General features: G+C 36.5%; 1 protein-coding gene across 12 annotated transcripts in view; it reads left to right on the forward strand.

Annotated features, from left to right (window-relative positions):
- The window catches only part of CNKSR2 (connector enhancer of kinase suppressor of Ras 2), a 208,597-nt gene that overhangs the window by 127,636 nt on the left and 61,529 nt on the right, over positions 1–19,432 (forward strand). For 8 of the 12 annotated variants that reach the window (XM_032100801.1, XM_032100803.1, XM_032100791.1 and 5 more), the window contains 2 exons: positions 2,966–3,055; positions 4,655–4,869. In XM_032100801.1, coding sequence (XP_031956692.1) covers positions 2,966–3,055; positions 4,655–4,869 — 305 coding nt within the window. The remainder of the gene's footprint in view (positions 1–2,965; positions 3,056–4,654; positions 4,870–19,432) is intronic. The other 4 variants (XM_032100802.1, XM_032100804.1, XM_032100794.1 and 1 more) reach the window with 1 other exon arrangement.

Raw genomic sequence — 19,432 nt, forward strand, 5'->3', positions numbered from 1 at the left:
AAAATGGAGAGGAAATCTCATGTTTAAAAAAGGTATTTTGACTGCTATAGCATTAGCTGAGCACACACTTGAATATTTTTTCTACCTACCTGTTATGTTACTTCAGTTTTTAAAGTGAGCACAAGCTGTATGTTAGAGTTGTTATAACAATCCTGTCATCATATCCCTTTGTGAAGAAAATAGATGTAATTTATGAGGAAGCATAGATTTAGTACATCATGCGGCCAAGCACCAAAATCACCTGGGAACCTTGATATAAATTGAAATTCAGCTGTGTAAAGTATCCTCAGGACCTGGAGCAATGTGTTTGCACAACATTAAAGGTTGCATTTTCAAAAAATGCACCCTTTCTGCAAAAGTACACCATCCTGCTGAAAATTCTTCAGTATCCTTTTGATTTCAAAATGTTTCCAAGTGTTTTCTAACCATGCCCATTCTGTGCAAAATAACTGCTAAGTTTTCAAAATTGATATACCAGTTTTATTACTGCAGTATTTCAGATATTACAATTGGTGTCTGCAGTCAGTTCCATTAACAGAGATGTACTCACTGTTACAGACATTAAATTTTAATACAGGTGGTCCAGAGTGAAGAAGAACACATTTCTTCTTCAAGGACTGCTGAATCCATTATTTTGTTATAGGATAGCTTTTTTAGCCTTTTTGTTCTGTTAGCAGAAAGGGTCATAAAGACATCGGTCAAAGACTCCACTGGAAATCAGTCATTATTTAACACATTTGTTTTACAGCCTTTTGCTTTTGATCTCACTTCCTTTTTAATGAATTCACATCATCAAGTCCATTTTCATTTAAGTGTATTTTCTAAAAATATTACCATTTCAGCATTACATTCTGAAGTTTCCCACATGGCATTTGTTAACATAAGGTTTGTGGGTAGGCATGACCTTAGGGTTTCACAGAAATCTGGAAAATGACAATTACACTCTTCTGCCTTATGGTGACCCATTAAAGAAGGTCAAAGAGAGTTCCCAGGTCTAGAGAAATAATTGTTTTTAACATATACTTATCTTTAATTTTGTGATGGTGTCAATTTTTTTACAAAAATTTTCTCAGTCCTCCTTCATGAGAGGTTAATAGGGCCCTCTGTAATTTCTTTATTGGAATCTTCTGACATTTTTTGACAATGTTAACAAAGATATTTCTCTTTCATGCTCTTATTGGCTTCTAGCTGTTATATAGTTGCTGTTAATTGGCCTTGGAAAGCTCCTGTTCACATATAGATAAAAATTTTCCTGAGTGTCCTCCACATGGAAAAGAGATTAGGGAATCCATATGGGTTAAAAACAGGGTTGTTAGGAGAGGTAACAAGCAAATGAAACTTGAGTTTAAGGAAAGAAACAAATTTGATCATTGCAGTTTTAATGTCAGATACAAAAGCAGGTCATTTGAACAGCTGAAGGTTTTGCAGAAAATTTGTTGTTACTTTTGATAACAATCAGATTTTACACAATTTTTGTAGCTTTTCTGTTTTATTAAGTGTGCAGTTCCTATTAATAAGATATTGTTCAGCCTCACAAAGAAAAGAAAGTTTTATTTCTAGAAAAAGAAACTGTTGAGAACTGCTTCTGATCAAGTAAACATGAGCCAAATACATCCCCACTCAGGAAATGACTTTGTGCACTAAATCTCACCAGCTTCAATCAGACTTAAATATGTGTCCCTAAATAGTAAAATGAATGATTAGTGAAAAGTTTAAAATACATGTGATTTTCCTGAGTAGTGATGTTTTTGTGAGCTTATCCTATGGTCTGTACAGAACATACAGCTTTTTTGTCAATTTCTTTTTAAAAAGATAATAAAAACTTTTACCATTATGCTGCCTGCATGGTATTGGTGTGTTTTCCATGGACACAGTACTTCAGCAGGGAGATAGACATGTTTGAATATTTGTTTTCATTATAAACATGTCTCTTTTTTTCAGTGTATCATGGATTTAACCTCAAAAATGTGGAGTAAGACTTTTATGTAGGAATTTTCTGCTAAAATAATTTACAAAACTTTTGAAGTTTTTACTTCTAGCTTTGCTACTTTTAAAATCAAATTATTTACTCACTTTTTGGGTTTGTGACTGGTAGATTGATTTTAAAAAGAGCAAGGGCTGATCTTGTTGGGAAAACATTTTGTTTTCAGTCTGTCAGATAATATGCCATGTGCTATGCTACTGTTTTAATACACTATTTAACTTGCTAAAGGATTCAGAACACTCTTAGTGGCCCCACTAAGTTCCATAGCACACTGATTTCACTGATTTCCAACTATATATGTCCAATCCTTAAAGAGAAATCATAGTTTACAGCATTTTTTAAAATCAGTTCAGCAGCTTCCAATCAAAATTTAAAAGATAGGATAGTCTTCATCTATTCCGTCTTTTGCTGTCTGAAGTCCAGGTGAATTTAGCAAAGATAACATACTTTGCTATCTGTGGATGAAATGCTACAAAAGAAATTACACATAGAGGTTTTGTGCTTCCTTTCTTACTTGGTCACTGATGGATCTTGTAAGCCCACAAGCAGATATGCTGTTTGTGAAGGTGCTTCAATGATATGCACAAGTTTCTGTTACCGACAATTCACATATGCTTTAAAACAGTTCTCCTGTGTGGGTGCCAGGGGCTTCCAGAATAAAAAGTAGATATTGCTCAGTGAAAACTAAAGTAATTTAAATGTGTTTGTCAGTGTCAGACGTCACTCCAATGTGATTTTGTAGGGCGCTGGATTTATTTTCTAAACTTAAAAAGAAAATCCATTAAATACTTAGCTGCTTCTTTTCTGTTAAAGAGAACAGAACTCCTGTCTTAACCTCTTGTTCAGAGGCAATGCTGGATCCTCTTTCGTAAGCAACCCTGTAGCACGGCAGCTTAGCATGTAATTTGTTCTTTCTTCTAAAGAATGTTAGCTTAATGCTGCCTTATGGTGCATGATCTCGATTTTTTCCTCTGTTTCCAGGGAAGTTGAGGCCTATTTCTATGCCAGTAGAATATAACTGGGTGGGAGATTATGAAGACCCCAATAAAATAAAAAGGGATACTAGGAGAGGTAAGTGATCTGAACACACATCTTATACAAGGCATTAAGGGTTTTGTCTTGCTTTTAGCTATATATTTCAACATCATTTTGCAGCTTACTTAGCTATATATGTTTGTAAACCTGTTTCGGTATTTTCTTTATTTTGTATTTTTTGCAGAGTCTATTTTAGGATTGAGGAAGTTGATTAACCAGGCAAAAGAAAGTTGTGACTGCAAAGCCATGCAGTTTGTCTTAAATTCATGTTGGCATTTCAATGATACAGCTGTATTATCCCATCCATTTTGAAACTGGTCTTAATTTTATAATACTAGAGAGCAAAATGTATGATTACTACTGATAAATAATTTTTATGCTTAAATGAGAAATATATACCACATTTCTTTGTCTTTAAGAGTTCTTTTTGTATGAAAAACATTCTAGAGCAGCATGGGACTTACCTCAAAATCAAAGAGGATAAGTTCTTCAAAATTTTGGTTTCTGAGGCTTGGATACATAACTCCACATACAAAATTGTGACCTCTGTGATTGCTCTTATCAGCCAGGAACAAGATGTTACAGTAATGATAGCTATTTCTGTAAAAATATTAACTAAATATTCAGTAGGGATCAAAAAAAGGAAACACTTAGGAATTATTAGGAAAAGAATACAAGACAAATTTAGAAGTATTCTTATGCTGCTGTGTCAGTTGTTGCTCGTGCTTTGTGTGTGCAATTCCAGTCTCTTAATCTCTTAAGAAAAACACAGTTGAATTCAAGAAGGTTTAGGAGACAACAAAAATTAATCAGATGCATGAATTGACTTCCAAACTGGGGCCAATTAAGCAGGCTGGCCATTATCAGTTTGGGGAACTTAAGCAGGTCATAATAAAAGGTTTATAAAACCTTGTGTGGAATGAAGTAAGGAAATAGGTTTGTCAGTGTTTAATCTGAAACAAGAGCAAAGAGATCAAATATCTGTGTCGGATGCTGGTTAAAAGGAAAATGAGCTGGTGCAGTTCATGTTGAAGTTAAAGAATCTCTTTCCACAGCAGATTGTGGATACTAGAAGTTCACATTAATGCAAGGAAAAACCAGACAATTTGTGAAAGAGAAATCTGCTGAGGTTTCCTAAATTGACAGACACTGCTTCTGGGTCAGGAAGTCTCAGCTACAAATTGGTACATGCTGGAAGAGTATTCAGGGAAAGTATGTATGATATGGTGAATGATCTCCAAGAATGTTCGGAGCAAATTACTTTAAAATGTGTGGCCTTTGTATTCATTGGAACTCCTGGTAAAAAAGTAACAAACCTCCAAAAGTTATCCTAAGTCCATCATTGCTCATTTTTTTTAAACTCCAAGGAAAAATTTATTGATGTGCAGCTTTTATATTTTGTTCCCTTTATTTAAAATATACCAGAAAACTGTAAGAATCCTGAATTTTCCCTACCAAAAGTTTGCTTTCTTATTATATCTGAACCAAAGAAGCAAATGGGTTTTGTTAGTGCAATAGTCCTGAAGAGTTAAAATTGACAGCAGATCTTAGCAAGAATATTGCGTATTTTGGAAGCAGGATTTACATGCAGGCAACAATTCACAATGATGTTTTGCATTACTTTTCTTTCAACAGAAAATTCATTGCTTCGCTATATGAGCAATGAGAAAATAGGTCAAGAAGACTACATGTTTCAAAGGAATAGCAAAAAGGATACTGGGAAAAAGTCCAAAAAGAAGGGAGACAAGAGTAGTAGTCCAAGTCATTACTCGCTGTTGCCTAGTTTACAAATGGAGTCATTGAGACAAGAAGTCATGGGCACACCTGGACCAGAAACTGCTTTGTACCATGTGAGTAAAAATAACATTAACAAAAGTCATTGCTCTGTGCTTGTGATAAGAGACAGTCTTGGATTTATAGTGGTGTTCAAACCTCTTTTGGACTGCTGCTGTTGTACTGATTTCTATTGTTCAGACAATAACTAAGTCTCAAAGAAATACTTCAGAATTCTTGATTTTGCTGTTAAGATGCGGGATGGACAGCAGCCTTTTATTCCTTTATCTAGAACGTAGCAGTCTGGTATCTTTTGAAATGCAGTGTGGTATCTCTGCATTGACTTACTTGCTGCTGATGGAAAGGGAAGTACAGCAGTTTCCTGCGTGGCTAGAAACCTTCTTCCCAACGTCTCTGTCACTGCAATATGCTAAGCGTTGTCAGACAACCCCTTTACTGCAGGTACTTTGAAAGGCCTGCTAATGGCAGGAAAGCTTGTGGGAAGCGTTTGTTTTTCTTTTCAGGTAAGGCGAGCTCTAATGCACGTGACTGTTTTTAACATTCAGACCTCAGGAATGCAAGTATAAATGTAAAGGAAGGGGTTCTACTGTATAGGATGCAAAAAGAAAATTGCAGTAACTTGCTCATTTTTAAGTGTGTCCAAAAAATGAAGTTAGAAGATCACAACATATTTTAGATGTGATAAGACATTCGCCCAATAGCACTTTCCATATATCAAGAGAATACTCATCTCTCAGTGACATTTCTTTCTCAGTATATGTTAAGTTCCTGACATTGTGCAGTGACAAAAGCTTTTATTTTAAGGTATTATCTTTTTTTTCCTTTGGTTCCCTCTATCACATAATCCAAATTCTGTACAAAAATAAATGATGCACACAGGAACTGGAAGATTCTCAAAACTGGTATGGAAGTTAATGAGCAACAGCAAGCGTAGAATTGACAACAAGCATTTTTCATTTACTTTGGATATCCATCCACAAAACATTTGAACTGTTAACACCCCAAATTCCACCAGTATCAGCTAATCCTTCTTGTGCATCATTACCATTAAAGGATCTCTCTCTATAATGCCATTAAATTTTCAGCATCTGTTTGAAAGTTTAGTAGGAGCTTTTCCCTTTATAAAAATAAATAAAGGTTATTAATTCTTTAGAATACAAATCAGTATTGATCTGCTGACTGGCTATGGAGCAAAATGCATGAAGTAAACAGAAAAAGGAAGCTTGGACTATTGATTTGTCCCCAGGGAAATGGAAAGGAGCCCTTCATAAAGCATTTACAGCCCTTTGCAGCTGAGTATTGCTGATGCTGTCTCTGGAAGCTGGCTGCTATCATGCAGGACCAGAGTTTCTTTTTTGTAGTGATGACACCCAAGTATTTTGGTGCATACATCTTTGCCACATAGCAGAGCCAAAGGTTTTGAAATAAATTGGGCAGAACTTTTCTTAAAATCTCAAATAAATAGTGCAGTGAGCAGATAAAGAATGGGGGAGTACAGATAACACACAAGGAACTTGTATCTGTCCACAGTAAAATTTTATTAATCTACAGATAACAAATAAGACAATGAAAACACATACTTTATGCTCAAATTGTGTCGTAAAGATCACTAAAAGAGTGGCTTTCCTATTACAAAATATTTTTTTACAATCAGCAGCTATAGTTTTTCACAAAGATTTCAGATTATTTGTAAATGGAAGCCTCTGGATGCACATGAGTTGAGTGCAAAGGTTCTGCTCTGATAGTAGTGAAAGAGCTGGAGGGTTTTTTTGGGTTTGGTTTGTGGTTTTTATAGAAGTCAATGTTTTCATTATGCTAGAATAGCAGGGAAAGAGAGAATACTGTGACTCTGTGCTGTGTATACCGCAAGCCAGTCGATTTTCCTAAAGTAAAGAGCAGCTTCTACCAGGTGGCTTTAGCTGAATTTGAACCTGTAGTGCCTCAATTGTTTGTATAAGGTCCCAGTGCTAAAGAACACTCCACCAGGCTTGTTAAGTAGCTCCGATCCCTGATTGCTCTTGTTGTTAGAAGTATTCACCTATTAGCCTGTGTTTACCTGGCTTCTGTGTCCAACCATAGTTACAAATATACCATTATCCTCTGGATTTAAACATCTTTTGTTACCAAATTTATCCCCCAATATAGGATTTTACAGGTTATAATCAAATAATTTTGTAGACTTCTCTTGCTTTAAAGAGTTAGAATGAGCATCTTACGTTTTTCTTCAAAGATTGTTTTCACATCCTTTCGTCATTCTCATAATTCTTTCAAATCTTCAAATCTTCAATCCTAAAGTATCTTGAGCATCCTTCCTAAAGTATATATGCCAGCGCAGCACATAAATTTCTAGTAGCTGCATGGAAAGGTTGCATAACCTTTCCTGTTCTCTACTTCTCTATTTAAATGTTTAAAGGACTGGTTACTGCCTTTAAGCATAGCTTGGAATGAAAGTATGTTTGTTACTTGGTTTTAGTTTTATTTTTTCTGTAATGATAGTGTTTCAAATCACTTACTTGCAAGATATTCCCAAGACTGATATTCCCAATCTAAAAGCTTCTATCTTGCATTCTTTGTTATTAAATACAATAACATTGTACATGGTTGGTCATGTTGTGACTTCTTGGGTATGCTTGCTAAATAATCCATGTCTCTGAAGCAACCCTAAGTGTGAAATATGTGAGGGTCAGGGTTCTGGACCCTCAAACTTGGCCCCCATGATTCCCAAGTCCAGAACAAGGAGTATTGAAGCTCCAGGAATCTGGGATCTGCTGTGGCATTTCCTTGTTCTGAAATTATATTTTTTAATGTGCATATTCTGTGAAATAGAAAGCATGCACATTTAATTTCTTCTCTTTTTTTCCTCTATTTTCTTTTCCCTTTTACCGAATTCCCTGGAGTAGAAGCCATGCTGCTCACTCAGCATTCAGGTTTTGTGTCATTCGCTGGTCTTTGATTCTGTGTTACCTTTATTCAGTTATGTTTTCATTCTTTTTTGACTCCATTGATAGAAATGTTAAATAACTTTGGACTAAAAATGCATCCCACTAGTTAATGATGAATTCCCCTTACAATTCCAGGCCTCTTTCCTTTTGAATTTTTGCAGCCACTGATGTGAGCAGGTTGATTACCTTTTTACTGTGAAGGTTTTCTGCAGAAAAGCGGCTTTTACAATTGTGCTGACTTCAACTGCTTCTGCTGCTTTTATACATGGCTCTACAGAAAAGAAAAATCTTTGATCAAGAAACTAAACTGCTGAATTAAATTACCACTGCAGAAATGGTATTATTTTTTGTGCTGTAAACAAAGTGGATGATGTTAAAAAAATTACTATGGTAATGTAGAACTGCCTGGTTGTTGTTTATCTGCTAAAAGCCATTCTGTAAAATCCCAGCAGGTTCAAATTGTTGTATTTTAAAGTGATCGCAAGAATGTGGCAGTCTAGCATTTTTCTGACTGTCAGGATACTAAACTTGCATAAAATCACTGGTTTTCACAGTTTTATTTATATTGTTGACCTGCCATTGCAATCAAAAACTGTCTGGTCAAGGGTGCCTTTCAGTTGCAGCCTTGGAAAGTGAACAGGGTTTGCTTGTGTCCACTGGACATAACCAATGTGATAGCTGATACCATAGCAAAACAAAAACTAATTTGTGTTGTGTCTGTGAATTAAACATCTCTTGTACCCTCTTCTGGTGTTTCTGAATCCTCACATACAAATTTTCCTCACTGCTTTGGTTTTTTTCCCATTCTAGAAATTCTTTCCAGCATTATGTTGATTTCTAGCCAAGTTGTTCTTGCATTCTATTTTTCATCCTCACTATTGTAAAAGAAAGCAACACAGAGTGTTAATGTTTTTATTAAACTGAGGCAAACTGTTTGAGCTGTTGCTAATCTGATGTGCAAGCAGGTGTTCAATGTGATCTATTTCTGTAGGTAGAAAACAGCACAGTTAAAATTGTCTTGAACTTTTGGGGCGCAAGAGATGAAAGCTCTGGTATATCATGTTTCTCGAGTTCATTATGGTTTCTGTGTAGGAATTTTCTTGGTGTGCTGTGCTTTGTTTCTGTTGAAGGAAAATAATGTGGTTATTTAGGAGGGAGATAGAGTCATGGGTCAAAAGAAGTTCAATAGCAGGTTAATAATAATTTGCTCCTTACTGGATCAATACAACTTTCCCTTAGCCTAGAAGCAGCATTGCAATGTGAAGAAAAGGCTGTTGTATGTATTAGAAAGCAAGATTACTTTTTCTTGCATAACTCCCTACTATATACAACAGGCTGCAACCTACACAAATAAACTTACATTATTGACCTTGTTTCTTCTCCCTTTCTGTCTCCCATTATCCCTTTGCCTTTTCCAGTGTATGCTCACTTGTTCATGTGTTCTTAGCAATACATAGTGACTTGCTTGTTTTAGGAAAAGTGACAGAAAAATAACAGCTTCTCACTTTGATGTGATATCCAGTCTATTTTAAATTGTTTAATTAATTAGAGGAGTTTCCTTAGTTATTTTATTTGCATTTGAAAATAAGATAAGTTTAGTAGTAAAATGTCCCACTTCAAGTTCATACCTCTGAAACAGGTCGCTGAGTAATGGGTGGAGGAGATAAATCAAGGTTTTGTACCATTGGGATTTTGCTGAATTTACACGTGTAGATATGTACCCATGCACTATCTTTAATGTTCCAGTTTTACTTTTAATAAGGGAAAAATCAAATAAAAGCTATCAGCTGGAGTCCTTGTGCTGCAAATTGTATTAAGTTGGCACAACTTCGGCAGACGTCTTTTTTCCTCTTCAGCATTGTATAACCCTCCATGTGGTTGAAGTGCAGCCTCGTGACTCTCAATCACATAATTAACAGCAATTCCTGCTGTAGTGAGCACCCATGGCGAGCCAGGGACTCTCCTTTCTACTCTGCCAGAATGAGGCAGCAAGGACAAGGGCTTTGAGCAGGGTTACAATTGCAGCTGTCCCTCTCTCCAGCCCTCCCACGGTGTCTGTACCAGTTCAGCTCATTGGGTTTTCTCAGCAGAGCTGGTGGGGATGCCTCAGTCTGGCCAGGCAAGGGTCAGTTGGCTGCAACAGTGATCTTATTGAGAATACTTTAAGTGAAGAAGATTTGTTTATGGATATATTGCAAAAACCTGTGTTTTGGCTAATAGTAAGCTAATAATATAAAATTGGAGAGGAGACAGTAAATTGTAGCCAAAATAACTTATACTTCAATTATGCTTATTTTGAGGTGTTTCTTGCCTCCTACAAGCCCCTCCAGAAAAAAGACAGAAAGATGCTGTTTAAAAGTTGAATTCAAAATGTATGTATTTGGGTGTTGTCAACAGAGAGAAGAATTTACCAAAACCTCATTATTTTGAAAACTTTAAAGTCCAACTCTACTTAAGTGATTGATTTTCCCTTACTTCTGTTCCTCTGTGCAGAAAGGCTGAAAGGAAGTAAAAGTGAAAATACTTAAACTGCATAGTTTTGGGATGAAAATTCTGGAATCAAATATGCATGTTTTTATAAAACCCTTTAATCGTAGTACCCAATAACTAGCATTTTAAAAAGTGCAGAACATGTGCATATTAGTTTCCTAATAAACCTGTGCGCAAGCTACCCATCAATTTATTGCAAAAATCTTATTTTTAAAATGACATCTAAAATACATTACATACTGCAAAGTGATTTACCAAAAAAATCCAACCCTACCAAAACTACCCCACTGAAAAACTAGCAGTTTCCTATAATTGTAAATATCACAGTATTTAAAGAATTTCTGTTTGGTGAATTTTTTTGTTATCAATATTTGTAAATTAACAAAAAATTTTGTAGAGAAAAAATTAAAAATCAGTTGCACAGATTTTAAGTAGGTGTCTGAATTCTAGAATGTCATTGTACCATTACAACAGATGGAGTTGGTACATTTTCTTCTTAAAAATGTTTGGAGTCCAGCTATGGCAGTGTTTAAATAACAAGGCTCCCTTTTTCTTTTTCTCCTCCCTGTTTTCACAGTAGTCTATAGTTAGACATGTAATTGTTATTAGAATAAAAATATAGCAGTTGGTATCAAAGTCCAGTTTAACCTATGTGCATAGTGAAAAATATTTTCCAATAGTTTTTCCATAATTTTTGTTAATATTTGAATTACTGTTACTTCTTTGCTGTGGTCTTTCATCTCCATTTAAATATATATATATAAATAATACTGAAACTTGCAGATAGATTACAGACTTATATGCTTTAATCATCAGCAAAGGAAATTTTAAACTCTCTTTAAAAAATGTAATAATTATTTAATGTAGAAAAATTATAGTTGTGTTCCAGTTAAAAACCATTGGATTTTTATATTCCCAGGTAAGAAACTGCACTGGATTTAAAGTAACTATCCAGAAATTAAATAAACATAATGGACAGTTTTGGAAATAATTGGAAAAAAATTCAGTCTCTAATTACCACAGTAAGAAATTATTTTAAAAATCATTTCTTCACTGCTTTGTTGCAAGTTAGCCCTTTACAGTCTAAATATAATTGTGCACATTCTAGCTTCTACTGCAAAGGTAGGAAAACACAAACCTTAACTAAAAGTAGCACATATGCTGTTGAAATTTCACAAGGGAAAAACCTGTAATTTTTCATGATGTCTAGACTTCTCAAAAATAGCTGTCTCAGACTGGTCTCCAAGTAGGCTCCTGGGTGCCTCAGTAGAAAAGTCCAACACTGAGCTGCTGTGGTGCCTGAGTTTCTTCTCAAGTACTTGTATGTTTGTGAAGGTCCCACAGAGCTTGGCTGGTAAAAGCTGAGCACCCAGATATCCCTCTCTGGAGGTGGCTGGAGCATTTAAGACACATCTTTCTCCTGTAGGTTATACTGGTCACATCTCACCTTAGTTTTTGTAGCCTTAGGGAGTTGTTTGGCCTCTTCTACAACTTCAACTCCTTGCTCCCTTTTCTATCAGTGAGCATGTAATAAGGAAATAAGGCTGTGATGGTAACTAGGTCCACATGTGTGAAATGGAAGAAACTCACTGCATTGCAGTGGAAACTGAGCTGGAGAGGCTTATGAAGTTATAGAATAATCTGATTTGGAGTTATTTTAAAAGTCTCAAAGTCTATTCAGAGGCAAAAGTGCTAGTAAAATGTTTCATATAACGCAATGCAGAGAAGAAAATGCAATTGTGCTGTGAAGGCATCACGAGCTTGTATTCATTTCTCATCAGCCTAATCTAGTATAGTTCAGGTATAGACAGCCCTTTGCTCTGGGAGACATTTAGAAAGAACAACACTTAAAAAATTAACTAAGGGAAAGTAGGACAAGGAAAAGAAACATAATGGGAAATTTTTACCTTTTGCTTTCATGAGTCTGAAACACCATCGTGTCCCACAGCCTCAATCATCCCACTGGCCGCAGGCAGCTTTGAATGCCTACACATTGGCGTGGGGTTTTTTTCAGTGGGATATTTGTGGGTTTATATATCAGATTCAGACAGGAGAGCAGCATGTCTCACATTCTCAAGTTGGAATAGTGGTTCCAGGATTTGGCCAGCTTATAAACGCCCAGTAGAAACCATCTAAACAATACTATATGTATCCTTTCATTTGAATGCAGCACTTCACAAATGAAACAGACAAAAAATAAGTAATTAAAATAGTATTCATATTGTTAAAATCTGAGTAAGAATTTATATCTAAGTCATAAGTGAACTGTGTATCGTATAAAACAAACAAAACAGTAAAACAGTTAACCAGTAAGCAAAATATTCCTTTCTTGTGACAATTGGAAAATGATTGGCATATCCATAAAATTGTTGTGCTCAAAGGCAATTTTTGCTATTCCATCTGAGTTTGGAAAAAAATTACTTTCAAAATAAATCTTCTACATTTCTGAGAGAAAAAGATAGAGAGAAACAGCATATAAATTCCTTGCTAATGGAAGATGGCTTTGTATTATTTTTAGACTAGTGCAATCAGCATAGAGGAATAGAGGGGCCTCCTGGGTCTAGTCCTCTGCTATTACAGTTAATCTCTTTCACTTAATCCTATTCAGATCTGTATTAAACTCCACATTCAGACATGGCATGAATTGCTCTTACTAATGATGGGACCAGAAAAAGGTGATAAACTGGGTGAATGGATAGCCAGTTGTCATAATTCCAAGTAAAATGTTGGACAGCGGGGAAGGAAAGATGCCAGCAAGAGAAAGGCGTCTAATGAATTTGCTACAGAAAAAAAACCCCAGATGCCTCAGATACCAGCATAAACTGCATAGGATAGTAGGATAATTCAGTGTGGGAGCAGCCTCAGGAGGTTCTCTACTCTGGTCTTTGGCTCAAAGCAGGGCCAGCTCTGAGGTCAGACAAGGCTTCTCAGGGCTTTGCCCAGCTGGGTGTTGAAAACCTCGTGAGATGGAGGCTGAATGAACTCTCGGCCAACCTTTGGCACTACTCATCTGTCATGGCAGAAAAGCTGGAGATGATATTTTGGCAATAGCTGAGAGGATAGCAACTTGCTCAGATTTAAGGCATAGTTTCTGTTGTTTCATTGCTGCTTAGCTAAAATCGTCTCGGGAATGTGCGTCAGTAATCTCACATCTGCTTTGCCAGTTCTAGACTCTCATTTCTTTGAACTCAAGACTGAAGACAGTAGATGTGCATGTGCAGCTTTTATATTTGATTTCTGTTTAAGCATATATTTTGTGAAACAGTAATACTTAGATTCCTCAGAGGGAGTGCTAAATTCTTTTAATTATATGGAATACTATCTGCATTGTTCTTGAGGTATATTATTCTTGCCACAAATTAGAGAATATTTTCACATCTGCATTGTTTCTCTTTGAAAGAAATAGTTAATACCATTAATTTGCTCTTATTGGTGAAATGGTTGCCCCAATGAAATTTATAGGTATTGAATATGGGAGAGTTTACATTTATTTCTATATACTCTCTGATCTTTACTAAAATACAGAGTTAATTATTGCAGGAAAGCAAAATCCTCTAGAGATGAGGTAAGATTGGTTTATGGTCCATCATGAAGCACAATTGGAGTCTTTTGTGGAAAATTTTTGTTTTAAACTTTCTCTATTACCTTCTTTTGCATTGTGACCATGAGGGGAAAAAAATGGCCTGCCATAATTTCTTTCCATGACAAAGCTGGGAAATTCTTTAAAAATGAGAGAGTAACTGTAAAGGTCATCTAGTCCAGCTCTGCCAGTCTAGATTTATTCCTCACTGCATAGAATATAATGGTCTGAAAGTGTAATTTAATATGGTCTAGAGCTGTAGATCTATACACTAATAAATCTCTCAGAAATTTCCTAATTTCCTTTCATATCCCCATTCTATATTTTTTTTTCTGTTATCTATTTCATAGAATCATTCCTGATTGTATCCTGCTTTTATTACCTGACAGAGGACCATTGCCTTTGTAGGTATTACCATTGTTTGTACATCAGTAAGCTATATTTCCTGTAGCTGGTACAGTCACAGTAGCACAGTTGAGATTTTATTTTTTATTAATGTAGAACAAGTGATTTCATCCCACAGTTATTCCCCTTTGATAAAGACGAGATTAAGTGCAGCACATTGTAGCAGAGTAGTTTGTGTCAGGAATCGCACAGAAAGGGCTCGGCATGAGTTACCACTGCGATATGGTGGGGAGTGTCACATCCAGGAGAACTTTGATCTAGGGCCTGACTTCTCTGTCGGGTCCTCTCTGCTCTCCTTTCTGCACGAGGGAAAGGGAGGTACCAGGACTATGAAAGCATTCAACCGAGGACACCGGCTGGCATGTGTCATGAAATTCGGCATTCTAAAAAACTGGTACTGAGTGGTGGAATTGTTGTTTGAATTAATGGAGCACATATGCCTGTTTCAGAGTGCCATTTTATCAAAATGCTTTGACAAACAGCTCCATTGTTTCTGAACAAGGGATTTTTTCCAAGTAGTGGTTTTGACTCCACAGGAGTCTCTGCCCCATTACTCTACCCGACTTACACAGTGGTGGCCCCTCAAGCCTGTTGCTAACACACAATATGAGAGATTGTATGGTTCCACCTGGGAGGAAAATGGCTCTTTGCAGCACTGCAGCTCCTGAACTGAAGCTGTTTTATTAGGTGTTTCTGTTTTACTGGAGAGAAGTGCTTGTTGCTTAGCGCCTGATCCCTGAGTCAGCCAATCCATCTCTGCTACTGTGCTGTGTAGGAAAAAGCAACCTGGTATTTTTCATAAAGCAATAACTTCTTTTTGTCCACTTCTCAAGTATATCTCTTTGCTTTCAGATTAACCCAAGTAGATAGCATTTCCAACACTACAGAATTCTGACTTTAAAATGATGTGTAAAACTTCTTGTAAGCTGGTTTGTACCCATAAGGTCACCATAGCCAGCTCAGAATTAAAAAGACCTCTTGTTATCTTTCCCCACCTTCTGCAAAGGGCTGTTTCATCTTATGCTTAGAGGAAAGTTTACTGAATTCCAGCAAGTAATGGGACTTTTATCCTGGAATGAACAGTTCTTTTTCTGCCTTAATTCATAAGGCCAGTGGAAGTGTTTGGTATGAATTTTAACAGAACGTACAATTCCTGATGTACAGAAGCTCTTGCCTTCTTTTCCCCATGAAAACTTCCCCTCTGTTGAAAGCCAAAAGGAGTTTTCTGTTTCTTTCACTAAGCATATGATGTCCAAGTGCTAACAGAGAATAACCTGCTAACAGAGAATAGTGTATCTTTCTTGAAGTAGAAATCTGTTTTCTCAGAGTGCCTACATCCTCTGCACTTTTCTTTGTCACATAATCAGACATAGCAATTTGAAAGAGATCATGCTGAAGGGCACAATCAGAAGTGTTGCTAACTCCTCCTGCAGAAGGAGGTGTATGTGCTCTTCACCATGAGCAAGCACCAAGGTGCTGTAAGGGGGCATGGGACCTTTATTTTTGGCTAATGATTTTTTCTCTACAAAGACCATGGGCTTGGTGCAAGGTGTTGTTAATGCCCTGGGAGGGATTACTGTTTTACAGCAGTTTGTTTTCTTCTGAGAAAATCCGGGATTGGCTCCATGCTGTGCCACAGACCACCTCTCTAATCCAATAATAGATGAAGAATAAGTTTCTTAAATCTGCTTGGATATTCTTATTGTTTTAATGTTTAGATAAGCATAAGAGGAAGATCTACCTTCCCTATGAAAACCACATAAATTTTCTAAGAAAACCAAGATTTTTCCTGGAAGAAATTGCGAAGTTTGATATCTGCTGGAGGGGCATAGAAACAGGGCACAAGTATCCACGAAGCTTCTCAAATGCTTTTGGGGTGACTTGTCTCAGACACACTCTGAAAGGACAAAAGGCAATGGACAAAAATGGAAATACAGGAAATTCCATATAAAAATAAGAAAAAAATACTTTTACTGTGAAGATTGTTCAGTGTTGCCCATGGAGTTAGTGGAGTTTCCATCTTGGAGATACTAAAAACCCAACTGGACACAGCCCTGAACAACCTTCTCTACTTGAGTCTGCTTTGAGCAACAAGGCTGGATAAGATGATCTCCAGGGGTGCCTTTCTGCCTCAGTTGTTTTGTGTTTTTTCTGACTGGTCTGTTCTCCTCAGTAAGTGGTTAAACTGGGAACTGCTGAAGGTTAAATACTGTTCTGTAACAGGTGGTAGTTTAGTTCCTTTTTTCCTTCTTAAATATGTGCACTTGAAACATACACAGTGATGGAGCAACTGATGCATCCAGAACTTTTGCCATTAAAGGATACATACAGTTTTTTAATCCTCCCTTTCTCTCCTAGATTACTTACTGTCAATAAAAAGTAGTGTGGGAGGTACCAAAATTACATGTTTTAAAGAGGATGTAGAGCAGAAGAATGATCTCAGAATAAATTATTCTAATGAACAGCACTTGTCTAGCTTAACTTTTTATCCTCATTTGCTTCAGGCAGCTATGACACTTCTGTAGTTCTTGTTATGGCAGTCGAAAAGACTGGGGGAATATGAAAACTCTCATTTAAAGTTAATGTTGTCCAGGAGTTTTACTGCTTTGGTATTTCAATTAAAGAGTCCTGTGGCTTAATGGCTTTCCCTAGTGGTGGAAAGCAGCACCACTGTATATTATTTTTCCAAATAGCCTGAAGATTTAAAAAATTATTTTATTTCTTCATTCATTATGCTAACAACTTTGCACAAAATATTTGCACTAGATTGCGCAACTGCTAAGTTGTATCCAGCTAATGTAACATTTGCCACAGAGCCCACCCCAAATGACAAGAAAACATTTAGAAATGGGAGGATGAATAAGAATCCCTGAGCAGAAAAGCTGTTCTTGCTATCACATTTCAGACAACCATAGTTCTGCCCTTAGCTAGCCTATTCTTCTTGGATAAGCAGACATAGCAGCAGTTGTATGAAAGAACAGACATCTGATATTATCAGCCCTTGTAGACTATGTAATAAGGAGACCATCCTGCACAGCTCATACAGCCATTGCTTACCTCAGAGGCAGATAGGAAGTTGGCAGCTTCAGGATCGCAGGCTACCTATTTTTACAGTAAAAAACTCTTAAGGCACATACTGTTTCTTTTTCCTTGTGGTCATTAACAAAGCGCATGAATGAAATTCTGCTGCTGATTGGCAGGTTTCAAACTTTCTGATCTGACAGAGGTGTTCCCTCATCACATCTTTGTAACACAGTCATTGAAAACTTTATTTTCCACAAATATCCATGAAAATAATTAGTCCTGTCTGTTATTAGCTCTTAATGGAGACTAAACAAGATGGTAAACAAAAAAAGATATTGGCAAAGACCTCTGTCGCGAGTACCCTTAAGCTTGAGATGTTAATACTGACGTCGAGTGTGACATTGTGTATAAATAGGTTTGCATTTTCCCCCTTTTCACTCCTCATTTAGCTCTGAAACTTTGGATCTCAACACACCAAATGCAGAGAAATGTCTATGTGATATATCAAAACTGTGAAAATAGAACATTGTCAGTGTTCTCAAAGCATTGAGAACTATCTCTCAAAGTGAGAGATCAATCATATAATTGGCAGAACCAGCTTTCATTTTTTTCCCAGATACTGGCTTTTCCATCTGTAGCAGAAAGTTCCAGTAATCAGATGTGTTACAAGCTACCCTGCTGAAACTAGAGAAAGCTATCTTACAGTGACAGGGGGGAACTGCCTTACTGTAAATAGTTCCTTAGTATCATAACTTGCAGCTTGAGAAAAATTGGATTTGACCTGAGCTCTAAATAAAACTATAAAAATATACCTGCATTTTCCCTTCCAATCACACTGAGCTCAAATTTGGGTAGAAGAATTGGGTATTACTTTTTCCATAACCTGGTTCTCTCTTTCAGCTTTTTTTAAATGAGTGAGTGAAAAATCTCTGAAGAAAAGTGGAGAAGCAAAAAAGCCCTTTAATGAGAATTTTAGGAGCTGTCCAGTTTAGTACTAATTGCCATGGCCAATCTAGACCTTCAGAGAATCTTCAGTTTTTGGTAGACCTACAAATTCTGTAACCATGAAGGAGTTTCTGTAACTATTAGAATATATCTATTTTTTGGACATGGATGTAATGTTCTGTTGGTCACACCTGGAATTTATATTAGATCTTAGAGAAGCGCTAAGGAACAGCCTGACATCAAATCTTTAGACATCTTCCTCAGCCTCTTGGCTGGGTTGTCAAAATAAGCAGTCTTCTCAAATTTATCGTTTCCATAACCAGTCTATTTGTTTTCTACTTTTATGTGAGCTATCAACTGGAATAGAAGTTTTCTAACTTTCATCGTAACAGTTTTATCAAACATTCTTCTCTTCTGATACCAGTTTAACTCCAATTTAATATTAGTATTGAAAGATCAATTTATTAAGTTTCTTATCTGGCATGAAACAAATAAAATAATTGGAAACTTAAATAATTTCATACTTTCATTTAAATACATTTTTCCAAATAGAGAGCTATGAAATCACTACTAAACAAGTTAAATACATTTTCAGGCTTCTGAACATTAACGACTAACTTTCAATCTCGTTTCCCTTCTGAGCAGATACAGAGAAGGTGTAGTACTAACCAATAATACTTTATCCCAGGAAAGAAAGCTGGATAACTCTAAGAATGAGACAAAAACATGATAGTCTCATTTCTTGAAAATGTTGTGTTATACATACAAAGATGCTGACGTGCAATTGTGTGCATGCAGATAGTATTGATTATACCACCTATATGGAATTAGTTTTGTGCTAAAGAGTAAATATGATTACAGGCCAGAGGTGATCTCTCTGGTTGGTGTGAGCCTTCACCTGTAAGTTTTTTACAGTGTAGCTGCGTTGCTGTGCTGTAATTCTAAAAGGCTTACTGTGGGGCAGGTTACCCTTTACAGCTGTGCAGTCTTCTGCTGGCCTTTCAGAACTCTGTCAATCATTTTGAAGACTGTAAAATAAATACAACCTGCATAGCAAGTCTGGTAATGAGCAGTTGCATAAAGAGAGGAACTGTTATGGCTCTTCCCTTCACAATGAAATCTCCATTGGCTCATGGAATGTGCAGCTAAGACCTCAGAGAGGTAGGGCTCGAGGTACACTAGTTCCTCTGCAAGAAAAACCCAGCGGACAAAAAACCACAGACAAAAAAACCC

The sequence above is a fragment of the Corvus moneduloides genome, chromosome 2 (genome assembly GCF_009650955.1).
Source record: "Corvus moneduloides isolate bCorMon1 chromosome 2, bCorMon1.pri, whole genome shotgun sequence".
Lineage (NCBI taxonomy): Eukaryota > Metazoa > Chordata > Aves > Passeriformes > Corvidae > Corvus > Corvus moneduloides.